Source organism: Penicillium samsonianum (genome assembly GCF_028829775.1).
Source record: "Penicillium samsonianum strain IBT 33392 chromosome Unknown utg000005l_segment0_segment0, whole genome shotgun sequence".
Taxonomy (NCBI): domain Eukaryota; kingdom Fungi; phylum Ascomycota; class Eurotiomycetes; order Eurotiales; family Aspergillaceae; genus Penicillium; species Penicillium samsonianum.
Genome location: NW_026643263.1, coordinates 2425640 through 2446073, shown reverse-complemented (window position 1 = coordinate 2446073; position 20434 = coordinate 2425640). Strand labels below are relative to the sequence as shown.

At 49.3% G+C, this 20434-nt stretch overlaps 7 protein-coding genes across 7 annotated transcripts; 3 read left to right on the top strand and 4 right to left on the bottom strand.

The window, feature by feature from the left end:
* Positions 1-124: 124 nt before the first annotated feature.
* On the bottom strand, positions 125-1354 carry N7471_009819 (OB-fold domain-containing protein; the record flags this gene model as incomplete). The annotated part of the gene is made up of 3 exons (XM_057282538.1): positions 1186-1354; positions 630-842; positions 125-609 (listed from the first exon to the last, which is right to left on the bottom strand). Exons 1-3 carry the CDS (start codon positions 1316-1318, stop codon positions 125-127), a joined length of 831 nt encoding a protein of 276 aa, XP_057133421.1. The 5' UTR covers positions 1319-1354.
* Positions 1355-1674: 320 nt separating this feature from the next.
* Positions 1675-2358, bottom strand: N7471_009818 (putative DRAP deaminase; the record flags this gene model as incomplete). Its single annotated transcript, XM_057282537.1, has 1 exon — positions 1675-2358. The coding sequence occupies one exon, from the start codon at positions 2356-2358 to the stop codon at positions 1675-1677; it is 684 nt and encodes a 227-aa protein (XP_057133420.1).
* Positions 2359-2753: 395 nt separating this feature from the next.
* N7471_009817 (DnaJ domain protein) lies at positions 2754-3699 on the top strand (the record flags this gene model as incomplete). Its single annotated transcript, XM_057282536.1, has 2 exons — positions 2754-2907; positions 2957-3699. The coding sequence occupies 2 exons, from the start codon at positions 2754-2756 to the stop codon at positions 3697-3699; spliced, it is 897 nt and encodes a 298-aa protein (XP_057133419.1).
* Positions 3700-4253: 554 nt separating this feature from the next.
* On the top strand, positions 4254-6703 carry N7471_009816 (universal stress protein family domain protein; the record flags this gene model as incomplete). Its single annotated transcript, XM_057282535.1, has 4 exons — positions 4254-5214; positions 5285-6030; positions 6095-6156; positions 6225-6703. The coding sequence occupies 4 exons, from the start codon at positions 4254-4256 to the stop codon at positions 6400-6402; spliced, it is 1947 nt and encodes a 648-aa protein (XP_057133418.1). The 3' UTR covers positions 6403-6703.
* Positions 6704-6846: 143 nt separating this feature from the next.
* Positions 6847-9332, top strand: N7471_009815 (H(+)-transporting V1 sector ATPase subunit B; the record flags this gene model as incomplete). Its single annotated transcript, XM_057282534.1, has 8 exons — positions 6847-7107; positions 7170-7254; positions 7315-7334; positions 7396-7431; positions 7487-7648; positions 7705-8293; positions 8469-8687; positions 8746-9332. 8 exons carry the CDS (start codon positions 6847-6849, stop codon positions 9030-9032), a joined length of 1659 nt encoding a protein of 552 aa, XP_057133417.1. The 3' UTR covers positions 9033-9332.
* Positions 9333-9666: 334 nt separating this feature from the next.
* trpB (tryptophan synthase TRP5) lies at positions 9667-12427 on the bottom strand. The gene is made up of 3 exons (XM_057282533.1): positions 12122-12427; positions 11750-12053; positions 9667-11677 (listed from the first exon to the last, which is right to left on the bottom strand). Exons 1-3 carry the CDS (start codon positions 12255-12257, stop codon positions 9946-9948), a joined length of 2172 nt encoding a protein of 723 aa, XP_057133416.1. The 5' UTR covers positions 12258-12427; the 3' UTR covers positions 9667-9945.
* A 1317-nt stretch (positions 12428-13744) lies between these two features.
* On the bottom strand, positions 13745-16411 carry medA (transcriptional regulator medA; the record flags this gene model as incomplete). The annotated part of the gene is made up of 5 exons (XM_057282532.1): positions 13745-14209; positions 14273-15762; positions 15832-15997; positions 16194-16272; positions 16377-16411. The coding sequence occupies 5 exons, from the start codon at positions 16409-16411 to the stop codon at positions 13745-13747; spliced, it is 2235 nt and encodes a 744-aa protein (XP_057133415.1).
* Between the last annotated feature and the right edge of the window lie 4023 nt (positions 16412-20434).

The following is a 20434-nucleotide window of genomic DNA, read 5'->3' as shown; positions in this document are numbered from 1 at the left end:
ACGATATCTCATATTTCACGATTGACGTTCTGATCTGTTCTGAATACATGTGAGATAATAATTCCATCAATAGCATCGGGAATAAAAAAAAGTGCAGCGCATACTCAAGTTGAATGAATCAATCTCATCCCGACCCCCCAAACCCAAACTTCCTCATAACCCTCTCCCCATCCTCTCTAATCTTCCTAACCTCCCTCTCCCTCTCGATCTCCTCCCTCTCATACCGGCGCGCAATAGCCCTAGCATGTCTCTCTTCACGCTCAACCCTCTTCCTGGCATTTCTCTCTGCGCGCCTCTTATTCTCCAACGCGCGCTCATCACATCTCTCAGCATCACCACGCAGCGTCTCGATCTCCTCGTCAGTCAACACCCACGGCACAGACAAGACCTCAATAAAGAACCGCAGGCGGGTATCCAGGAACTGCATTTCGGCGTTCGTATCGCGCACGAGCCAGAACCGCTCGAGATGTAACTGCATCTGCGAGCGGAAGTTTGACAGTGTCCCTTTTACCCGGACTAGCGTTCCTGGTTGGAGAGCTGAGATGTCTATCTCGTCGTGGTCTTTGGAGGTTACGTGTGTTTCTTGGGTGAGGTTGGTGGCTGTTGTTGCTGTGAGGGAGAATGAGGACCATGCTGTTTCTTTTGAAGTTGCAGGGGGGTTGCCTGGCTAGTGGCGCTGGGTTTTGGTGAGGTCTTTTTTAGTACGGTTATGTCGATTGTTGCGCCGCTGCTGTCGTCTAGTGTTAGGATTGTGCGTCGTGGGATATCTGTTCGCGCTACTATGACGCCTACTAGGCTGACAAATTGGATTGGGTGGTTGTTGTAGAAGAAGATATTTTGGCCTGTCAGGTTTGTTAGTTATGTGGTTTTTTTAATGTATAATAAGCCTGGCTGTGTTTTGGTTGGAGGGACATATTGGGTAATAGGAAGACAGAATATGTCTGGGATATGTCGGAAACGCGAAAAGCATGACGGAGGGAATTGAAACAAGTATAGAAAGTTCAGATATAATGGAAAGGAAATATAGACAGGCTGGTGGGTGATATCAAATGGACTTCTTCACGCTAACGCCTCTTTTCGAGCCTCCACGCTAGAGGATCCCAAATATGCACATGGGCGCTAGGCGCGTCGATCTCCAGGGAACACAAAGAAATGGCAGCAAGCTCAGAAAAAGAAATAACGTACCCACAAAGTCACTCGATTGTCGGAGACGATGCACATCGGCCGCGCCCATTTTCACCCAGGTAAAGTGCGTTGGTGACGCCTTGAAGCAGAACGCGGGGTAGAATACGAGGGTCTCATTGTTGACCGTTGCCATCGGTTCATCTTTTTTCTCGGGATGTTCTTGTTCTGGAGGTATCAAAAAAGATATCAGAGTTGTATTCAACTGGAAGCTGGAACTGTTGAAAGTCGGGTTGATGTCACGTGGTTGTATATAATTAAAGTCGTGGGACGCGTTATTTCCGGTTTGCTCAAGGGAAACATTTTCTGTATCTTCATCGTGAAGATCTAGGGTGTATCTCGGCGATCTTGGGATACTTCGATTGATTTACTCATACCTTTTGACATTCTACGTCATTGTCTCAAGAGGACCTTCAACCAGCCCATGATGGCACTGGGGCACATAATTGCTGATTTCTGCGTCACTTTTAATACTAACATACCCCACAATCTCTATAGATAGATATGCCTATCTCCCTCCATCATCCTCTTCATCGGATTCCTCGGCAATGCCTCCTGCCTCCTCCTCTCCTCAGGACTAACATCATCAACATTAGTCTCCTTCTGCCCCAATGCAGCCCTAATCTCCCCCTGCGCATTCTCATGCCCCGCAAAAGCAACAGTCAAAATCTCCTTCTCCAACCCACCAACATGTTCCCACTCAATGCCCGCCTGAGTCAGCATCCGACACCCCTCAGACTCGCCAACAAACGTGCCAGGCTCCTTAACCCCAAAATAAACCTTATGGATACCCTCTCGCCCGCCCTCCGCCGTCTGCGTGATGCGCTGCACACACGGCGCATTCCCAGACAGCCTCTTCCCGCACGGCTCCATCGTCACGTACATGACGAGCTTGCGGCCGGGCTCAACGGGGAGGACTTCGCCAACTTGGTCATCGGGGACTTTGTGCACTGCGGCGTAATTGGCTAAGCAGCATTGCTCGGCGTGTGTGTTGCCCGCGAGCTCCATTGTGTACCCCGTTGAGAGGATCCGGTCGTCAGTGAAGGTGGGGTCGTTGTCTTTGCGGGATAACAGGACTGCGCCGACTCGGTAGTTGGTGGGTCTTGGGGGTGATTGTTCCGCTAGGGAGAGGCATTTATTTAGGTAGGGTATGTGAGGGGAGGTGTTTGTCGTCATGGTGAGTGATGTCAGTTGCGATTGGGATGGGTGTTCGGTGTGGGAGGGGTTTGGGTAAGGTTGTTGTTTGAGATGTAGAATGTGGATTTTTAATTGGATTCGGATGGTCTTTGCAGCTCTTGAAATTCGAAGAGAGTGAAGTGGCGCTGTCGATGAGCTTGGGGTGCTTGAAAGTGGTTGACAGGCAAGGCGGGGAGCAGCAGCAAAATGACGAAATGGCCCCGTCGCGTCTAAATCGCGTTCCATTTCTACAAGCTACGCTAGTGTAGGCGCCACTTCTATTGGTCTTTCATCCATTAAATCCCAATTCGGTGTAATATATCAAAATTGCACTCAGCTCTTCTTACTGGTGCTCGAACAACCCCAAACACATATCGCATCATCGAAAACTTGCAATGGCGAAAAACGCGAAACCCGAAACTCATGCCTCGGACGAAGAAATGCCGTCTGTCGAGGAAGATCTTTATAAGATTCTAGGCGTTGCATCTGATGCAACCCCAGAAGCCATCAAAACCGCATACAAAAAGAGCGCTTTGAGAAACCATCCTGGTATGTAGACCCACGCAGGTTTGAAAACATCATACTAATCTCAGAGCAGACAAGGTGAGCGAAGAAGCCCGCGCAGACGCCAACGCCAAGTTCCAACGAATCGCACTGGCATACGGAGTACTCTCCGACGAACGTCGACGAAATGTGTACGACCGGACCGGCAGCACGGACGAAGCCTTCAGCGAAGATGGCGACTTCAACTGGATGGACTTCTACCGCGAACAGCTGTCAGCGATGCTCGACTCGCGGGCGATCTCGGACTTCCAGAAGAAATACCAAAACTCAGACGAGGAGAGAAAGGACCTACTCGCCGCGTATGAGACGCACGAGGGCAACATGGATGCCATCTACGATACCGTGATGTTGTCCAATGTACTAGACGACGATGAGCGGTTCCGGGGTATTATTGACCAGGCCATTGCAGATGAGGAAGTGGAGGACTTCGAGCGATATTCCAAGGAGCCCGAGAAGAAGAAACAGCAGCGTGTGAAGAAGGCGCAGAAGGAGGCGCGGGAGGCGGAGAAGTTAGGGAAGGAGATTGAGGATAAGAAGAAGAAGAAAGCTGGGGCTGCGTCGAAGAGCTCGAAGGCTGCGGCGAATGAGGATGATCTTCTAGCTATTATCACTAAGCGACAGCAAGATCGTGGTGCGGGTTTCCTCGCTCGTTTGGAGGAGAAGTATGCGCAGCCTGGGAAGAAGCGTGGTGTCGATGATGAGCCTTCTGAGGAAGCATTTGCTGCTGTTGGGGCTCGGAAGGGGACAAAGCCTAAGTCGAAGAGGGCTAAGGCTTGAATTAGGATCTTTGTTTCCTCCTGTAGCATTCATGTGTCATGTCTAAGCGTCTATCGTGTGGGTTTAATAGGAGTTTTGTAATTGCATACCACGATACCTTTTCATTTTTCTGGCTATAACAGTGACATAGAAAAAGGACATCCAACAAGTATCTAATAAGACATCTTAGAAGACATCTTAAAAGAGATTCAAAAAGACATGGTAGAAGATGTCTACATGCAGCCACTGTGGCTGCAGTAAAAAGCCTCAGCTTGGGCTCCTTCTCCCAATCTTTCCCTTTGGTCCTCTCCTTTATGTTCTTTTTCTTTCAACTTCAAAAACAGATTGTGCAGAATCCGATTGCCGAATATCGATCATAGTCTGTAACTATCGAATGTCGACTTTTTCTGACTTTCTGAGCTGTCAAGCCTATTTTCTTGAATTCTTCCCACTGATCCATCGTAACTAAACTCGAGACCCATTCCCAGCACCGTCATAACAGGGCGATCTGCTCCACATTCCTCAGTGCTTGGCGGAGTTGAGTGCTGAGTTCCCCACAGCCCGGAGGCGGTGCCATGTCGTACCACACTGGAACTTCTCCCACTGAACAACTGAAAAGCTTCGATGGCCGATCTACAATATCAACGACCCAAATAAACGAGAAACCAACGGGTCTAAGCCGTGCCCTGCAGAACCTACTCATTGCCCCGCAGTCTAAGAGTGCGGGCGGGACAACCTATTCGCCCAGAGCAGGCGGAACCCGCAATCCAGTCGAGCCACTCGTATCATCGCCTCTGCGCATCAGTTCTTCAGATATGGCATCCGCTCCAACTTCGCCGGAGAGGCACACTGCCGATCGCGAGGCTTTTTCTCGTAGATCATCCGACCATGTTGTTGACACTGTCCGCACAAATACGGGTCGCCTTAGTATTGACGATGACGCAAAATCAGATGTCGCTGAGCAGCCACACGCCAAAAAGCGATTTTTGCAGGCTCGAGATAGGTCCCAGAGCCGCAAAGGTGTGGCCGCCATAATGTCTGGCCGTCTCTTCCCGAGAAGCTTTTCCCGTGGCAGAGACAGAGACTCATCACGGGGATCTTCCCAGCGTGGATCGTCTCTCGACTCCCGTTCTGCTTCTTCACCGGAGCGGGGTCGCCCTAGTTCCTCTGGCAGTCATTCTGTTCATGTTGAAACCTTAACGCCCGCCCCTGTTGGTTCAGGGAAGGGGAAATCGCTTAACATCCACGATACATTCAACAAGTCAGACGAGGCACTGGCTAAACCTCACGGAACCCTGCCTGATTATATCAAACCGACAGCTGTGGAGGAGGAAGGGGAGCGAATAGCTAAGGATGTTTTCGATAGCGACAAGAACATGATTGAAAGCAGTGAAGATGACGATACTTCGAGCGATGAAGACAGCTCTCTGGAGGGTGTACGAGGCCGCAAGAAGAAGAAGGACTCCGACATCACATCTATATCGCCAAGCGACTTTGAGAAATCCAAGGGTGACGATTCCAAGCAGTCCGAAGAACGTACGTTGCCTTCTCGGGACTTCTGTTAAATGGGAAATCCAATATATCTGACTAATCTCACATTGTATAGAAAAAGCTTCCGAGATTCCAAGTGGACGACAGGAGAAGAAACCGCGAAAATCGGCTTTGAAAGCTGTGGTCCATCCACAGACTAGTTTCGACATCCCCACCCCGCGTGTTCAGTCAGTGGCTGGCACACCTTACGGCTCAGAGGATGAAGCCGAGATTGGTGACATCCATCGTGCCCAGAAGCTCAGCATTTCCATGTCAGCCATTGACAATGGTATTCACAATCGATCCATCCGAACAATTGTCCGCGGGAACTTTTCAAGTCCGCAGGATCAAGGCGATGGCGATGGGAGCCGTCGTCGCCGTCGGAAATATTTAATTGCAACAGACTTGAGTGAAGAGTCGGTCTATGCCCTCGAGTGGACTATCGGGACGGTTCTGAGAGACGGAGACACGATTTTCGCCATCTATGCCATGCACGAGGACTCCACTACTACGTCAGCGGTGCAGGTCGGTGAGGGAGCCAAAGTGATGAAAGATGCAACGGCCGTCGTTGGCACCCAGACGAAAGAAGCAAACCAGAATTATGCATCCCGTACGATCCTGGGTCGACTTGGCCCTGGTACTGCCAGCAAGACACATTCTGCTGATTCCAGGGCATCGTCAATCGCCGAGGCGGAGCGGGTGAGGGCAGTTGAAACTGTGTCTCAGACCTGTGTGAAGCTGCTGCGGAAAACGGTCTTACAGGTTCGTATTGCCGTGGAAGTGATCCACTGCAAGAACCCGAAGTCTATGATCACTGAAGCTGTAAGTGTTTCCTCTGCCCTCAACCTCCCTATTATCTCTGATCCATGCTTACAATGGCTCTCAGATTGATGAACTTGAGCCCACACTTGTTATTGTGGGTGCTCGAGGTCAGAGTGCACTGAAGGGGTGAGTGACACACCTGAATTTCTAGTTCGATATTGTGCTGCTGGAATACTAACCTTGCCTTTCTTTAGTGTCCTTCTCGGCTCGTTCTCCAATTATCTTCTTTCTAATTCTTCCGTGCCGGTAATGGTTGCACGCCGAAAGCTGAAGAGGCATACGTGGAAAGACAAGCTCAAGGGCACTGCAAATGTGCGTCTATCCAATAATCTGATTACCCCGAAGAGTCTTGCTCAAGCCAAAGTGGATTGATTCGGTGCACTTTATTTTTTTGTGTTACTCTATGTCTTGCATTTTCATGGATCGGATCATGAACGAGGCGCCTATCTTGCACTGCGTTCGAATGGTCTCATTGTCTTTATTTAACGCATATGGATACCCTGCTTTTCATGGGCTCAATATTTCACATTATGATGACGTCTCTCTTCTCTCCTGGTTTACTCCTCGTTCCTGATTCGGGTCTTTGGTATTAATATCGCTCGTCGTTGGAGTCTTGTTCTTAATTGCTTAGTATTGGTGTATAAGATGCATGACACCTTTAATAAAAGATGTTGGCCTCCATTGGACTTGGTATAATACAAAACATATATATATTCCTAAAATCAAAAATGAACATCCAAAGCCGTTAGTTAATACACCAAGAACTGTAGTATAACGTGCAATATAAAGCTCAGGGGAGCAGCTAAACGCCAAGACATGAAGACCCGGTCTACGCAATCTTGGACTTCATCACGTGCAACGTCACCGCCCAAGCTCCCCATCGAGACAGCTGGACCAACCCCCCAGTCCCACCTTTGCTCTCTTCCCCATCCTTGCCTTTTCTACTCTGAATTTCGCCTGTGGAGGATCAGATTCGCCATGGCTGATTTTATTGACCCCCGGATGTCATCCGTTAAGCCTCGGATGCGCTACAATACCATCGGAGGCATCAACGGACCGCTGGTTATCCTCGACAATGTGAGTTGATGATGTTCTGACAATATAACGAACTGCATACTAATGATAACCTCCCAAAATAGGTCAAGTTTCCCCGTTACAACGAGATCGTGTCCCTGACGCTCCCCGATGGCACGGAGCGCAGTGGCCAAGTGCTGGAAGCCAGAGGTCCGTTCCCCACATTCTGCCGTTCTAGGAGTATGAAAGCTGACTGCTATACACAAATAGGAAGCCGGGCTGTTGTGCAGGTGCGGACTAATACCTTGCCCCTAACATGCAAGACATTAACGTAGCTCGTTTGTCAACTAGGTGTTCGAAGGCACTTCCGGTATCGATGTGAAGAAGGTACAACTACCCGTGAAAATGATTTGAATGATGGATGTACTAACAGATCTATCAGACCAAAGTCGAGCTCAGCGGCCACAGCTTGAAGCTTGGCGTTTCCGAGGACATGTTGGGTCGAACATTCGACGGTTCGGGACGAGCTATCGACAAGGGTCCTAAGGTGTTGGCGGAGGAGTACTTGGATATCAACGGCCAGCCTATCAACCCCTACTCGCGAGTATGCGCACTGCCGCCGATATGAGATGAACTACGGGAAGCTAACGAACGGTTAAGGTGTACCCCGAGGAAATGATTTCGACCGGTATCTCCGCTATCGATACGATGAACTCTATTGCTCGTGGACAGAAGATCCCTATCTTCTCGGCTGCCGGTTTGCCTCACAACGAAATTGCCGCGTCTATATGCAGACAAGCGAGTCTGTCTAAGCCCACTAAGGATGTTCACGACGGCCACGAGGAGAACTTCTCTATTGTCTTCGCCGCTATGGGTGTTAATATGGAGACTGCCCGTTTCTTCAAGCGCGACTTTGAGGAGAACGGTAGTATGGAGCGTGTCACTCTGTTCCTGAACTTGGCCAACGACCCTACAATTGAGCGTATCATTACTCCTCGCCTTGCCCTAACCACCGCCGAATACTACGCCTACCAGCTCGAGAAGCACGTCCTGGTTATTATGACTGACATGTCAGCCTACTGTGATGCCCTGCGTGAGGTTTCCGCTGCTAGAGAAGAAGTCCCCGGTCGTCGTGGTTACCCCGGTTATATGTACACAGATTTGTCCACCCTCTACGAGCGTGCTGGACGAGTCGAGGGCCGCAATGGTTCTATTACACAGATTCCCATTCTGACCATGCCTAACGATGGTACGTTGCTCAAACCTCCAACCCCCGTCATCCTCTCTTTTCTTCAAAGTCTTCTCTCACTAGTTAACCTTGTGGCTGAATTTCTATTCTCCAACTTATGACGTCATACGTCATCGCGTTATACTACAAGCCACCCCTTAAGCTGAATACAGCTAATCCATACCCATTCACGCAGATATCACCCATCCGATCCCAGATTTGACGGGGTACATCACCGAGGGTCAGATCTTCATTGACCGTCAGCTCGACAACCGCGGTATCTACCCACCTATCAACGTCCTGCCCTCTCTTTCACGCCTGATGAAGTCCGCCATTGGCGAGGGCCGCACTCGCAAGGACCACTCAGATGTGTCTAACCAGCTGTATGCCAAGTACGCTATTGGTCGTGATGCCGGTAAGAAAGAAACCCGTCCCAAAGAACCCTCTATTACATCTCTAACCACCCCAACTAGCCGCCATGAAAGCCGTTGTCGGAGAAGAAGCCCTCTCCTCGGAAGACAAGCTCTCCCTTGAATTCCTCGATAAGTTCGAGCGCACCTTCATCTCCCAGTCTCCCTACGAATCGCGCACTATCCAAGAATCCCTCGACCTCGCCTGGAACCTCCTCCGCATCTACCCCAAGGAACTCCTTAACCGCATCCCCAAGCGCACTCTCGACGAATTCTACGCTCGCCATGCCCGCAAGATCCCTAACAAGGATACTCGCGATAACTCGCATGAGAACCTGGTCGACGCATGAGACGGTGCTGTGTGTTGAGATGGATCCTGAGTCTTGGGCTATGTTGAAGTAAACTATTACCAGGGTTTTATGTATGGTGCGAGGTGGAAGTGGAAGTGGAAGTGGAAAGCCAGAAAGAGCCCTGGCGAGGGGATTAGTAGGTCCCGTTTTTGTCGATGTCAATTGCATATACTCCTATCTTTTGTTCTTGTTGTGCGGCTGTTCGTATCTTCCTTGGTTGTTTTTCGTTTCGTCTCTTCTTGCATGATACATTATCGAATCTATTTCAGGGGGTATCTTTGCTCTCTATAAAACTATAAAGCTATGAAAGTATGGGATCATCGGTTCGTTCGTTGGGTTTGTGTGTGTGTAGTGGTCTTTTGAGGGTGGTAGATAAACTTAATAAACTTAAGTTCCAACCTTGGAAGGTTCATTGCACCCCCTGGCCCCACACGGGACACCCCCTTATGGAATGTTCTGCCGGTCTAAAACCCCCACGTACTATTGTAGCGTATTTCTATACTAAATGTTTTAGGAAGGTGGTAGTGACGGTGAGCTGGGTGGGGCCAAAGGGGGTGCAAGAACTTATGTCCAGTGACTGTAGACTGCTATTGTTATCAAGTCTAAAGCTATCTATGACTATGAAAACAGTCCAGCCCTGGAGAAAAATGAAGAAAAACAAGACCGAAAAGGGGATATCAATGTATTTTTTTGTATTCCTTTACTTTTATCCAAAAAGCATAAATCCCCAAAAGAATGAAAAAAGCCAGCTAGAAAAAAACGCTTTTCATGACCATCCCGCAATGTAGAGCATAAAAGCATCAAGGAATCATGAAACTCTCTGGCGAGACAGAGGACCGAAAAAAAAGAAATATGGAACAGTGAGGATGTTTCATCCACATGCAAAAAAGCACTTAGAAACAAAGGAAAGCGCTTAGAAGCGCAGATCCCATCCGATCTTGGGGCCCAATCGGGGAAGCTCGTCGGCGACCTGTTGCACATCCTTGTCACCGCGACCACTCAGGTTGAGAACGATGTCCTGGCCCTTCCCCATTGTCTTAGCGAGTTGCATCACACCCCAGACGGCGTGCGAGGACTCCAGGGCGGGGATGATACCCTCGTGTTGGGCGAGAGCACGGAAGCCAGCGAGAGCCTGGCTATCATCGGCGGAGATGAAAGTAGCGCGGTTGGAATCTTTCCAGTTGCTGAGTTCAGGGCCGACACCGGGGTAGTCAAGACCGGCGGAAATCGAGTGGGTCTCCGAGATTTGACCGTGCTCGTTCTGCAGGACGTAGGTACGCACGCCGTGCAGGACACCGTGGGAGCCGCCCGAGAGGGTGGCAGAGTGGCGGTTGGTATCAACGCCATCGCCGGCAGCCTCGACGCCGATGAGCTTGACGCTGGGGTCGTTGGAGAAGGGGTAGAACATGCCGACTGCGTTGGAACCACCGCCAACACAGGCAATGACAGCATCGGGGAGCTTGCCAATCTGGGCCTGCATCTGCTCCTTGGTCTCATTTCCGATCACAGACTGGAAGGTACGGACGATAGTGGGGAATGGGTGAGGACCAATAGCGGACCCGATGATGTAGTGAGTAGTGTCGAGCTCGACGACCCAGGCGCGGAGAGCCTCATTGACGGCATCGCGAAGGGTGCGGCTTCCAGCCTCGACAGCAATGACGGAAGCGCCAAGGAGCTTCATACGGAAGACGTTGAGACCCTGGCGACGCACATCCTCGGCACCCATGAAAACGGTACAAGCCATACCAAACTTGGCGCAAACTGTGGCGGTAGCAACACCGTGCTGACCAGCACCGGTCTCGGCAATGATGCGGGTCTTGCCCAGGCGACGGGCAATCAAAATCTGTCCAAGAGCATTGTTGATCTTGTGGCTACCGGTGTGGTTCAGATCCTCACGCTTCAACCAAATGTTGGCACCGCCAACGTGGTCAGTCAAACGCTGGGCCATGTGAAGGCTGCTGGGGCGGCCCATGTAAGGGTAGTACGAGCGGAATTCTTCCCAGAACTTGGGGTCGTTGTTGGCGACGTCAAAGCCACGCTCGAGCTCGCCCAAGCAATCCATAAGGGACTCGGGGACATACTGTCCGCCGAACTCGCCGAAGCGCGAGGGCTGAGAAGATGCGTCCTTTGTGACGTTGAGGGCCTCGATCTGGTCAGCAAGACCAGGTCCGGCGGGGGTATCGGCGTCGGTGATGACTTTGGTGGCCTGGACCTGAGTAGAAGGCTGGGCCTTCTCAATGGCCTCGAGTACATTGATCTCGCGAGTGAAAGCACCGGTAGCATCACGCTCACGCTTGCGTCCGGTAATGCTGGAGAGGTACTCCTCGGCAGCCTTGGCAGCCTGCCCAGCAGGGGCCTTGCCAACAACAGTGATAATCTGGCTGCCAATGACAACACCCTCAGCCTGCTCCTGGACGGACAGGAAGTGCTCACGGGTGCTGACACCGAATCCCAATGCAGCAGGGACGTTGCCGGAGTATTCGTGGACGCGGTGCAGGAGTTCGGGGATGTTTGCGCTCAATGAGCCGGTAGCACCGGTCACACCCATGCGGGAAACCACATAGATAAAGCTGTCTGCGATCTTGCAGAGGAGACGCATGCGAGCATCGGAGGTGGCAGGGGCGATGAGGGGAACGTATGAGAGACTGAAATGGGGTAAGCATGCTGGATAGGTGATAAAGATTTCAAAACAAGAAGTAAAATAGAGACAAACTCACCCAGCGCTAGAGCAGAGGTCACGGAAACGGACAGCCTCCTCCGGGGGCAAGTCAACCATGATGAAACCATTGACACCAGCCTCCTTGCAGTCACGGAGCATACGCTCCTCGCCATACTTGAGGACAGGGTTGAAGTAACCCATGAGCATCAGAGGGGTCCGCAGACCACGGCGGCGGGCAGTGCGGACAAGCTCGAGAACAGTAGTGAGGGTGACACCATTCTCAAGGGCCTTTGTGTTAGCGGTCTGAATGGTGGGGCCATCCGCGATGGGGTCTGTGAAGGGAATGCCAAGCTCGATGATATCTGTGATGTGAGACTGAATGTCAGTAAAGATCGTCCCTTAGAGCAACTTTCACTTGGGGTTGAATTACCGGCACCGCCGTTCTCGAGGCCAAGGAGGATATCAACAGCCTCCTCCAAGGTGGGGTATCCTGCGGTAATGTAGGCCACAAGGGCCGCGCGCTTCTGCGCTTTGCACTTCGCGAAGGTCTGCTTGATAGCTTCCATAATGAAAGACGATGTGCAAGTGGCGGGGCAAAGGAGTGTGGTGATAAGAAGAAAGGGAAGAGGCCAATGGAGGTCAAACAGTCCCTATATATATGCCCAGAGTTGGGATAAGTCACACGTGAATTGTAAAGTTAGGAATGGGATAAGATGATGTGTTATAAAGAAGCAAACGATCTGTATGAGTCAAATGCAATTGCCCTTTTTCGAGGCCGGTTTCGCCGGCCCCGCGCGTCACGTGCCATGATAAGATAGTGAGTCAGGTGACCTTATCGTGTCTACAGAGGTGGGATAAATGTAGGGTTAACTTTTCACGTGATATTTATACAAGAAGAGTCGGCCGTGTATGCGACCTTGGTATGTCTTTTAGTAGTCTTTTGAGATGTCTTCTTATGTTATTTTGTTACATATTTTCGCTTGTTGGTGTTGTAGCTAGGAGCACAAAAATAATTAGCTGCACAATATAGAAATATAGTGAGAAGGGTCTAAAATGCGAAAGCCAACCTTCAAGCCATTTCATCACTACATATTACAGGAGAGAAGGCTTATTAAGAAGGATTCAAGTGAAAATAATCTGATGATCTGCAATGCAACAACTATGACTCAGAATAGGTAAAATTAAGGCAGAAAATAAGGATAATAAACGGTCCAACCGTTCAAGTCCCAAACGCCGGAACAATGCAGCAGGTAGTAAGTGACAACAACCCTCAGCTGAAATAACAAGAAGTGGTAAGTCCCTAATGAACTCCGAACAAAAATTTCAAACAGAGAAGTGAAAAGTAAACAGGGACCAGAGGAGGAAGACCCGAGACCACGAAGAGGACCCCATAGTGTCAGATATCCTCACCCAAGAACCCTGTCCAAAATGCACAAAGGAATTGGATAAAATGGACGAAACCGCCAAGATTCCAAGAAAAAAAACCCCCAAGTCTATCCCATTCCCAATCCGAAAAGAACCCGCAAATGCAAAAGGAATGACAAGCAAGCGCCCGCTATGCTGAATGGTAGTACAAAAGCCCAGAATGTATGTTTTGTGCGCAAAAAGGGAGTGGAAGCCGCAATGCCCGGCATGTAAAATATGCAACCCAAGGAAGGAATGAACAAGACACCGTCTAGATGTGAGGAACAGGTCTCAGAGTGGAACAAAGTCCAAAAAGTCAAAAAAAGTCAAAAAGCAGATATGCAAAGGTCGCGAGTTTGGGTGTATGATGAGGGCATCAGGCATCATAATGTTGCAGTGTATAAGGAGGGACGTAAAATCATGATCAATGTGCGGGATGCGAGGACCAGCAGATACGAGGGCCCTTGCTACCTTTTCAGGTGGGAAGGGACCTGGTGTCCGATGGGCATGCAGCCCGCTGTCTGGGCTTGGTAAGGAGTGACAAGGAAAAGAAAATCGTATCTTCAAAAAGGCGGAGGGGAAGTATGAAAAATAGAATGGAAGGAAAACGCAGCAAGAAATCAATTAGAAGGACCAGCCAAGAGGGGGATCAGTGGCCGCCGTGGGCCGTGTCGTGCATCGAGTACACGGGATCCAAGTAGGTGTAGCATCCGCCATTTCCTGGTGCGCCGGTGTGAGGAGTGTTGGGGCCGAGAGGGTGCATGTCCCAAGACGGTCGCGGAGCCGGGGCTGCGAGACCGTGGGAACTCTGGGGATGGCACATGGCCGGATATGAGTATGCTCCGACAGATGTATAGGGCTGGGACACTGCGATCATGGATCGGAGGTCGGGGGCCGAAGACAAGTGGGAGGCGGAGTGGTCTGCCTGCGAGTAGCCCTGGACGGGCATACCAGTGTAGGTGTTGCCAGCGCCAGCGTCGGAGATGGACTGCGGGGAGTTGGCAGTGTGAGGCTCGGTACCGGAATCAGAACCAGTGCCATGGCTGGCATGGCTGGTGTAGGTGGTGGTCATTGGTGTGGGGAGAGCACCGGCGGTTGAGGAATAGCTGGCGGACTAGACAGAAGTCAAAAATATTAGTAACTTGTCACGATGAGCTGTGGGGTGTCAAAAACATACATATTTTCCAATGATTTTCTTCAGTGCGTGGCTCAGGACCTTCCAGGGGAAGACCTTGACATCCTTCTCGATGTTACGAGGCTTGGGAGCAGGGAAGCCCATGATGACCTTGAAGAACTCTTCGCTGTCGACCTTGGCCTTGGAGACGGTCAGGGGGCGGAATCCCTCCAAGTTGCGACGAATACGGTTCTTCTCTTCAACAGTGAAACGCACAGCCACAAGGGACTCGAGCAAATATATGGTATCCACGCTGGTTACGTAGCACTCATTCTTGTCCTCCCATAAAATGCAGCTGATGCAGATACTGCTCGGGGCGCGATCCTCAGGAGTAACAGCCTTGAACTCGCCCTGGATGGTGCTGCCGGTTTGGGAGCGAGTGAATTGCACCAGGCGGCGTTGGGTCGTGCGTTCTTCCTTCGACCAGCCTTGTGTCATAGTATCGAGATCACCGTTGAGCTTGAGAATAGCCTTGGTGGGATATATGGCGTAAGGGTTGAAGGCTGGGTTATGGGGCATGGTGTGCGTTTGGAGGGTGGAGGTGCGGATCAAAGTGGGATTTGAGGGACCACGCTGGGTGGGACCCTTGTGCTGAGAAACACCATGTGTCAAGGCGAGACCTGCGTTGCGACTATCGTTGCTCACAGAGATGAAAGACGGGCTCCAAGCTGGGGTTATAGGGGAAGGGACACGGAGGGCAGGTTGGGGGGTAGCAGACACAGAAGAGTATTGGCCAGAGCCAGTCTGGGGAGAGGATGCAGCATGATATGGTGCGACGAACCCGGCCATAGCGGGAAGGGGCTGCAAGTAAGGCGAGTAAGATGCAGATACAGAGCGGCTGTGGTAGCCCTCGTGGTGCTCAACCTTGGGGATCACGGATCCGTTGTGTCGCTTGGCAGATGCCACAGAAACATCAGAATACGAGGAGAACTTTCTCTTGCGGGAATCTGCTGATGGCGAAGGGTGGGCAACTTGCTCATAAGTGTACACACCAACCTGAAGAGAAGTGGCGGGGCAGTCATCCTGGGTCTCCATTGAGACAGAGAGAGGAACAGCAAAAGATGGGGATCCAGTAGACAAGAATGCAGGTACATCAGCGGAAAGACCGTACTGGAACGCGGAGCCCTGGAATCCAAGGAAATGCGGGAGTGATTCACACTTCTTGGAGCCAAAAACCACATACAAAGCTGCGTATGAAGAAGCGTGAAGGTCATAGGGGCACTGGATCTGGACCATCACCCTAGTTCCTTCACTTCCCCGCTGGGGACTGTATGTCACAATTTCGGGTAGCTGACGGTGGCGTGTGCCCAACATGGGCGACTGAGACTCTTCGTACGAGCTAGGGTACTCGTTGGGCAGATACGGAACGCAATCCGAGATTTGACTTGCCTGGTCGGCCATGGGCGAGGGAACCATCGGGGTCGTCACATAAGGCGATTGACCGTAATTCGAATAAGAAGCAGCATCATGCAAAGACCGAGTGGAACCATAATCTGTGTTTGGTCTCAGCATACGGGATGTTCCCAAATCATGGCAAACCAAGTTCTTCAAATGCAACGTACCTATTATGGCGCCGGCAACGGGCTTCTGGAAAGCAGACATGGACAAGATGGGCTCAGACTTGGCCCACAGGCCGTCTGAAAATGCACCGACAAACTGTGATTCTTCTGAGTCCGACAGATCCAACGACTCGCCGAGTATTAGAGGCGTTTGAAAATCTGGGTCGAACTGTGACGGAACAAGAAGAGGCAGGTCAGCGGGAAGGTTTCTTGCGTACACGGCGGGGGAAAAAAAGAGGCAATAGGGCAAGGGTTGAGAAGATTCAAACAGGATGCTGGGCTGGGATTGGAACACCTATGCAAAACATGCGGGCATCCACAAGGGAAGAGAGAGACAAGTCCAAAGCTGGGCTGGGAATTCTTACCAAAACACCGTGTGTCTTCGAATAAGCCAGCTTGAAGATGTTGCAGCGAGTGCAACGAGACAGAACCTGAAGCGAATGACTGGGAATTTATTCCAAACGATTGTAGGGTCGAAAAGCACGAGCAAGAATGGAGTGCTCTCCGAGACAGAACGAGAGACAAGATGAAGCTGCTGTTCGTCTCACAAAAATGGCGGCAACAAAAGGCCTCGAATCACCATCCAGGAATAAACCACTAAGGCTGAGACTAGGAACGGCTGGCTGCAGAAATAGACTCAAATCTCGACCGTAGTGCCTAAAGGTTCATAAAGAGAAGCAGAAGAACTAGTCGTAGCAGTGAGATGTTCAAGAAATGTCCACCGCCAGTTTGTGACGGGAAGAGCCGAGATTGGTTGGATGACGAGCAACGAGCGTGGACTGGAGAAGTTTCGCTTTTCTTTATTTCCTCCGCGAGGTGTTTCGGGAAAAAAGACTTGAAGCAGATTGGGCCACAATGAACAAGATCAAGATGATAGGCTACTCAATTAATGAGTATACGAGAACGTTTTCAGACTATGGGAACCGGATCGGTGCATAGGGGGGAAAGAGAATGAACTCACCGAGATGAATCAAAGTGAAATAAAAAAGAAGGTCTGATCTGAGACCAATTTTGCTGTTGTTCCAAGATAATATGCAAGATCCGAGGGTCGTTAAACCTGAAGAAGAGTCTAATGTCAACAACAAACACTTGACAATAGCGGGACGGGGAAGCTATCCGACGGCTTTGACAACCATCGTCATTTCCAGTCGTTGGTATAGTCCAGAGAATACAAATTCCGGCTGCAAGGAGATAACACAAAAGATCAAGAGCGGAAAGAGGAAGTATGCAAGGCACGAGGGGAACAAGTGAGACCGTGGGCAAAGGGAGGCACATTGATACTAACCTTAAGCTGATGAACCGATCTGCCTGAATAGTTCCTTTCTTGTATCCAATATTCCTTAATGACTCTGAGACCCTTCCAAACAGAGGCGATTCCGCTAGAGTTCTGGAGAAGTGTCTTCAGCCGAGACAATAGAGCGATTGGTTGAATTTCAGTTGTCCAATATCCAGTATCCTGTATCCAGTATCCAGTACCCAGTGCCCGGGGGGGATAGCCTGTCGCAAGTATAAAAGCCAGAGAATTCTTTTTTTTTTTTTTTCGAACGTTGGAGGTTCAACTGAGACCACGGAGCAAACGGAATCTATAGAGATATCGCGCAAACGCAGTGTCGGGCGAATAACACTTTATCGACCCTTAGATCCACCAAATCGGGTTCGAATATCAAAAAGAAACGGAAATTCCAGGGTTTCAGCAAGGCGAATTAAATATTAACGGCGTATAATTCCAATAAACGTAGCGAACGTGGTTCTCGTAGCAGCAGGTAAGCGAGCGTAAGAGCGAACGTGGTGAGCGAATGTGTGACTTAGAAAGTCATAAATTTCAAAGGGGGATGGAAAGTGGGATGCAAGGAAGATGGGACCAGAAGGGTTAAAAGCATTGAGGATTATATGGAATATTATTATTAGCAGTCAGAAGAGAGAGCAGGTCAGAGTACAATTTACGACCTAAACTGTATAGGGCCAGCTGTGGGGGGGGTTTTTTTGTTTTTTCCTTTCTCTGTATTATTTTATATTTTATATTTTATATTTTTTATGGGGATTGTAAGAATTCATAATTATTAATAATAAGTAAAATTCAATTAAATTGATCTCTCAATGTAGTCAGACTAATGGACTAGTGGGAAATCCTGGCGGGGGATGCACAGAGGGGGGAACTTGGCATCAATTGGAAGGGTATTGGGTATTATTACCTACGAAGTATAAGTAATGTACGGAGTACGGAGTACATAGATACCTACATATGTAGATACCTAGATAGGTATAGATAGGGTACTAATTTTTTCCCGTCACACCGTCAAGGGTTTTGTTTATAATTATTCTCGAGTCTCGAGTCTCGAAATATCGTAAAACACTAGGGCGGAGCAGGCATTTACAAACGAGTTGACCAGTGCCTCGGAAGCCACTAGAAGCGAACTTGTTATGCTTTCCGAGATCTCCGACCAGTCAGATCCACATATCTTTTCTTAGTATGATGTTAAAGAATCTTGGACGGATTATAACCTTCTATTTCAAGAACCGTGGAACTGATAACAAAAAAAATCGACTATATACGCGCATAATATTGGGGACGGAGGAATAGATGAACGTGGTGAGGTTCTCGGGATAAACACCAATCTGGCGGCCTGCGCCGCTAGCAAAAGAAAAAAAAAGTGGAGAATCTAGCATGTGGAAGAAGAAAATATTTTATGTCTGCAGAACAGGAATGACCTGATTGCCATATAGAATTCAGCCCGATGGTTACCTTTGTGCCCTGTTGTGTATGTGCTGGTCTTTTCTCTCGGGTGACTTTACAAGCATAGCCTCTTTCATTGTTTTTCCAAAAGGGGTGTAGAGTACTGTAACCCTGAACAAGATCCATGTCAACAAGGTCAATGTCTGTCCAATCAGGGATTGTGTCTATAACGAGAACTCTCTCCGAAAGGCTCCTCTCTTACTATGTCCTTGCCAATCAAAAAGCTTCACCGGCAACCCTGTTATGTTTTTTTTTTCTTCCTCCCTGGTATAATTAGCTCCCCTACATCAGCTTCGGGTACTTTTCCATTCCAACCCGGAAACCTATGTAATCCTTTTTGACCCAATGACACTTTTCCTTACAGTATGTAATACAATCTGAGGTTGACCCCTTTGTCAGCATCTCCTTACGCCGACCCTTGGGTCATCCGTGCCGAACCAAAGTGGAAAACGAGACCCTTTCCCTTTTCTCCAGATGCTCCACTTGCGATCTCCCCTACAGAATAGGGTCCGTCATTGATCGGTGTACGGAGTACATCTCGTGTCGTCATGCCGGTCAATATGATAATTCACATTTTTCTTTCCCCGACACGAGGCTGCACCATGTACATCTACGGAGTAATGATGTGTACTCCCACGACATAGACTCTCAGTACCACAGAAAGTAAATCCCCAGACATTCCCCGATCGAGCAAGGCCAAAACCTTTTCCGAGATGCATTTGGGGGTAAATCTTGGAAACTGTTAAGCTTACCGTCATCTGACCTGAATGTAAATAGAAAGAAAATAAATAAATATACGAAGTACCAACCTTGGAAATCTAAGCTCAGTTTTTCAGAACTAAAAAAGAAAACTAAAAAAACCAAACACGAAGGGTCTAAGTTTAGCACACCTTGCATTTTCAGGTGACTCGGTGGCCTGACTATGTAAGGGTCCCGCCCTGTGATTGGTTCTCCTACCCCCCTCTAGACCCGATCGGGTATCACTCATGAACCCGAGCATCCGTGCTCCCAAGTAACGGAACCGTTCCATCAGCTGGCCACTTGGGCCCTCTGCACTGTGACCTTATAACTTTCCGTATATATTTAGAATATCTTCATATTCATATTCACTGTCTATCAGCATATTGAATATGACTATGTAGAAGACGCGTAATTATATCCATTAGAGCACATATGTACATGTACTACATGTATGCAATTCCCATTCCAACGGCTCCCGGGCCACGAGCTCTCCAGGGCCCTGTTGATCGTGCAAATCCCCAATGCGCAGGAGATCATTATTGTTCTACAGGATAATTACCCGACGCAGCGCGTCAAGGTCTGCAGTTCCGTAAGAACGTCAACCATGTTATTGTTACAGACGCAGATGCAAATGCAGGCGCAGACGCAGATGTTGAAAATAGAATCCAAAAAATGTCCATAAGAGTTTCTTGGTTCTTCAATTCTTGAATTCTCCCACGGTTAGCCTCTATGAGATCATAGAGAGGGTTCGAGATATTCGGAAGGAAGCATTCTTGGAAAGAAGTTTATTTCTCAATGTAGATGTTGTTGACTCCTACTTCGTACATAAGAAAATTAAAACAAAAATAAAATAAACACGCTAAACCCAACTAGAGGCGTTAACGGTTCGGATGCACAGCTCCGATTAGTATTTCGTGCAGCTCCAGCCACCCACGATGTAGGAAAGGGAGAAAAAGGGGGGGAAATAAAAAGTATTTGTTATTATCAAAGCGCGTTCCGAACTGTTATCGATAAGGTATGCACTCGGCTCCGCGATTTTGCCACGTTGAAGACGTCCCGAGGTTCGATGTACAGGTGTGGACACTATGAGATTTTATGATATATTTATGAACCGAACAACGAAAATAGTCA

Coding starts and splice junctions, on each gene's coding strand:
- trpB (XM_057282533.1), bottom strand. CDS start 12,257: ATGGAAGCTATCAAGCAGACCTTCGCGAAGTGCAAAGCGCAGAAGCGC. Junction 12,054..12,121: donor CCTCGAGAACGGCGGTGCCG/GTAATTCAACCC, acceptor CTCACATCACAG/ATATCATCGAGCTTGGCATT. Junction 11,678..11,749: donor GACCTCTGCTCTAGCGCTGG/GTGAGTTTGTCT, acceptor ACCCCATTTCAG/TCTCTCATACGTTCCCCTCA.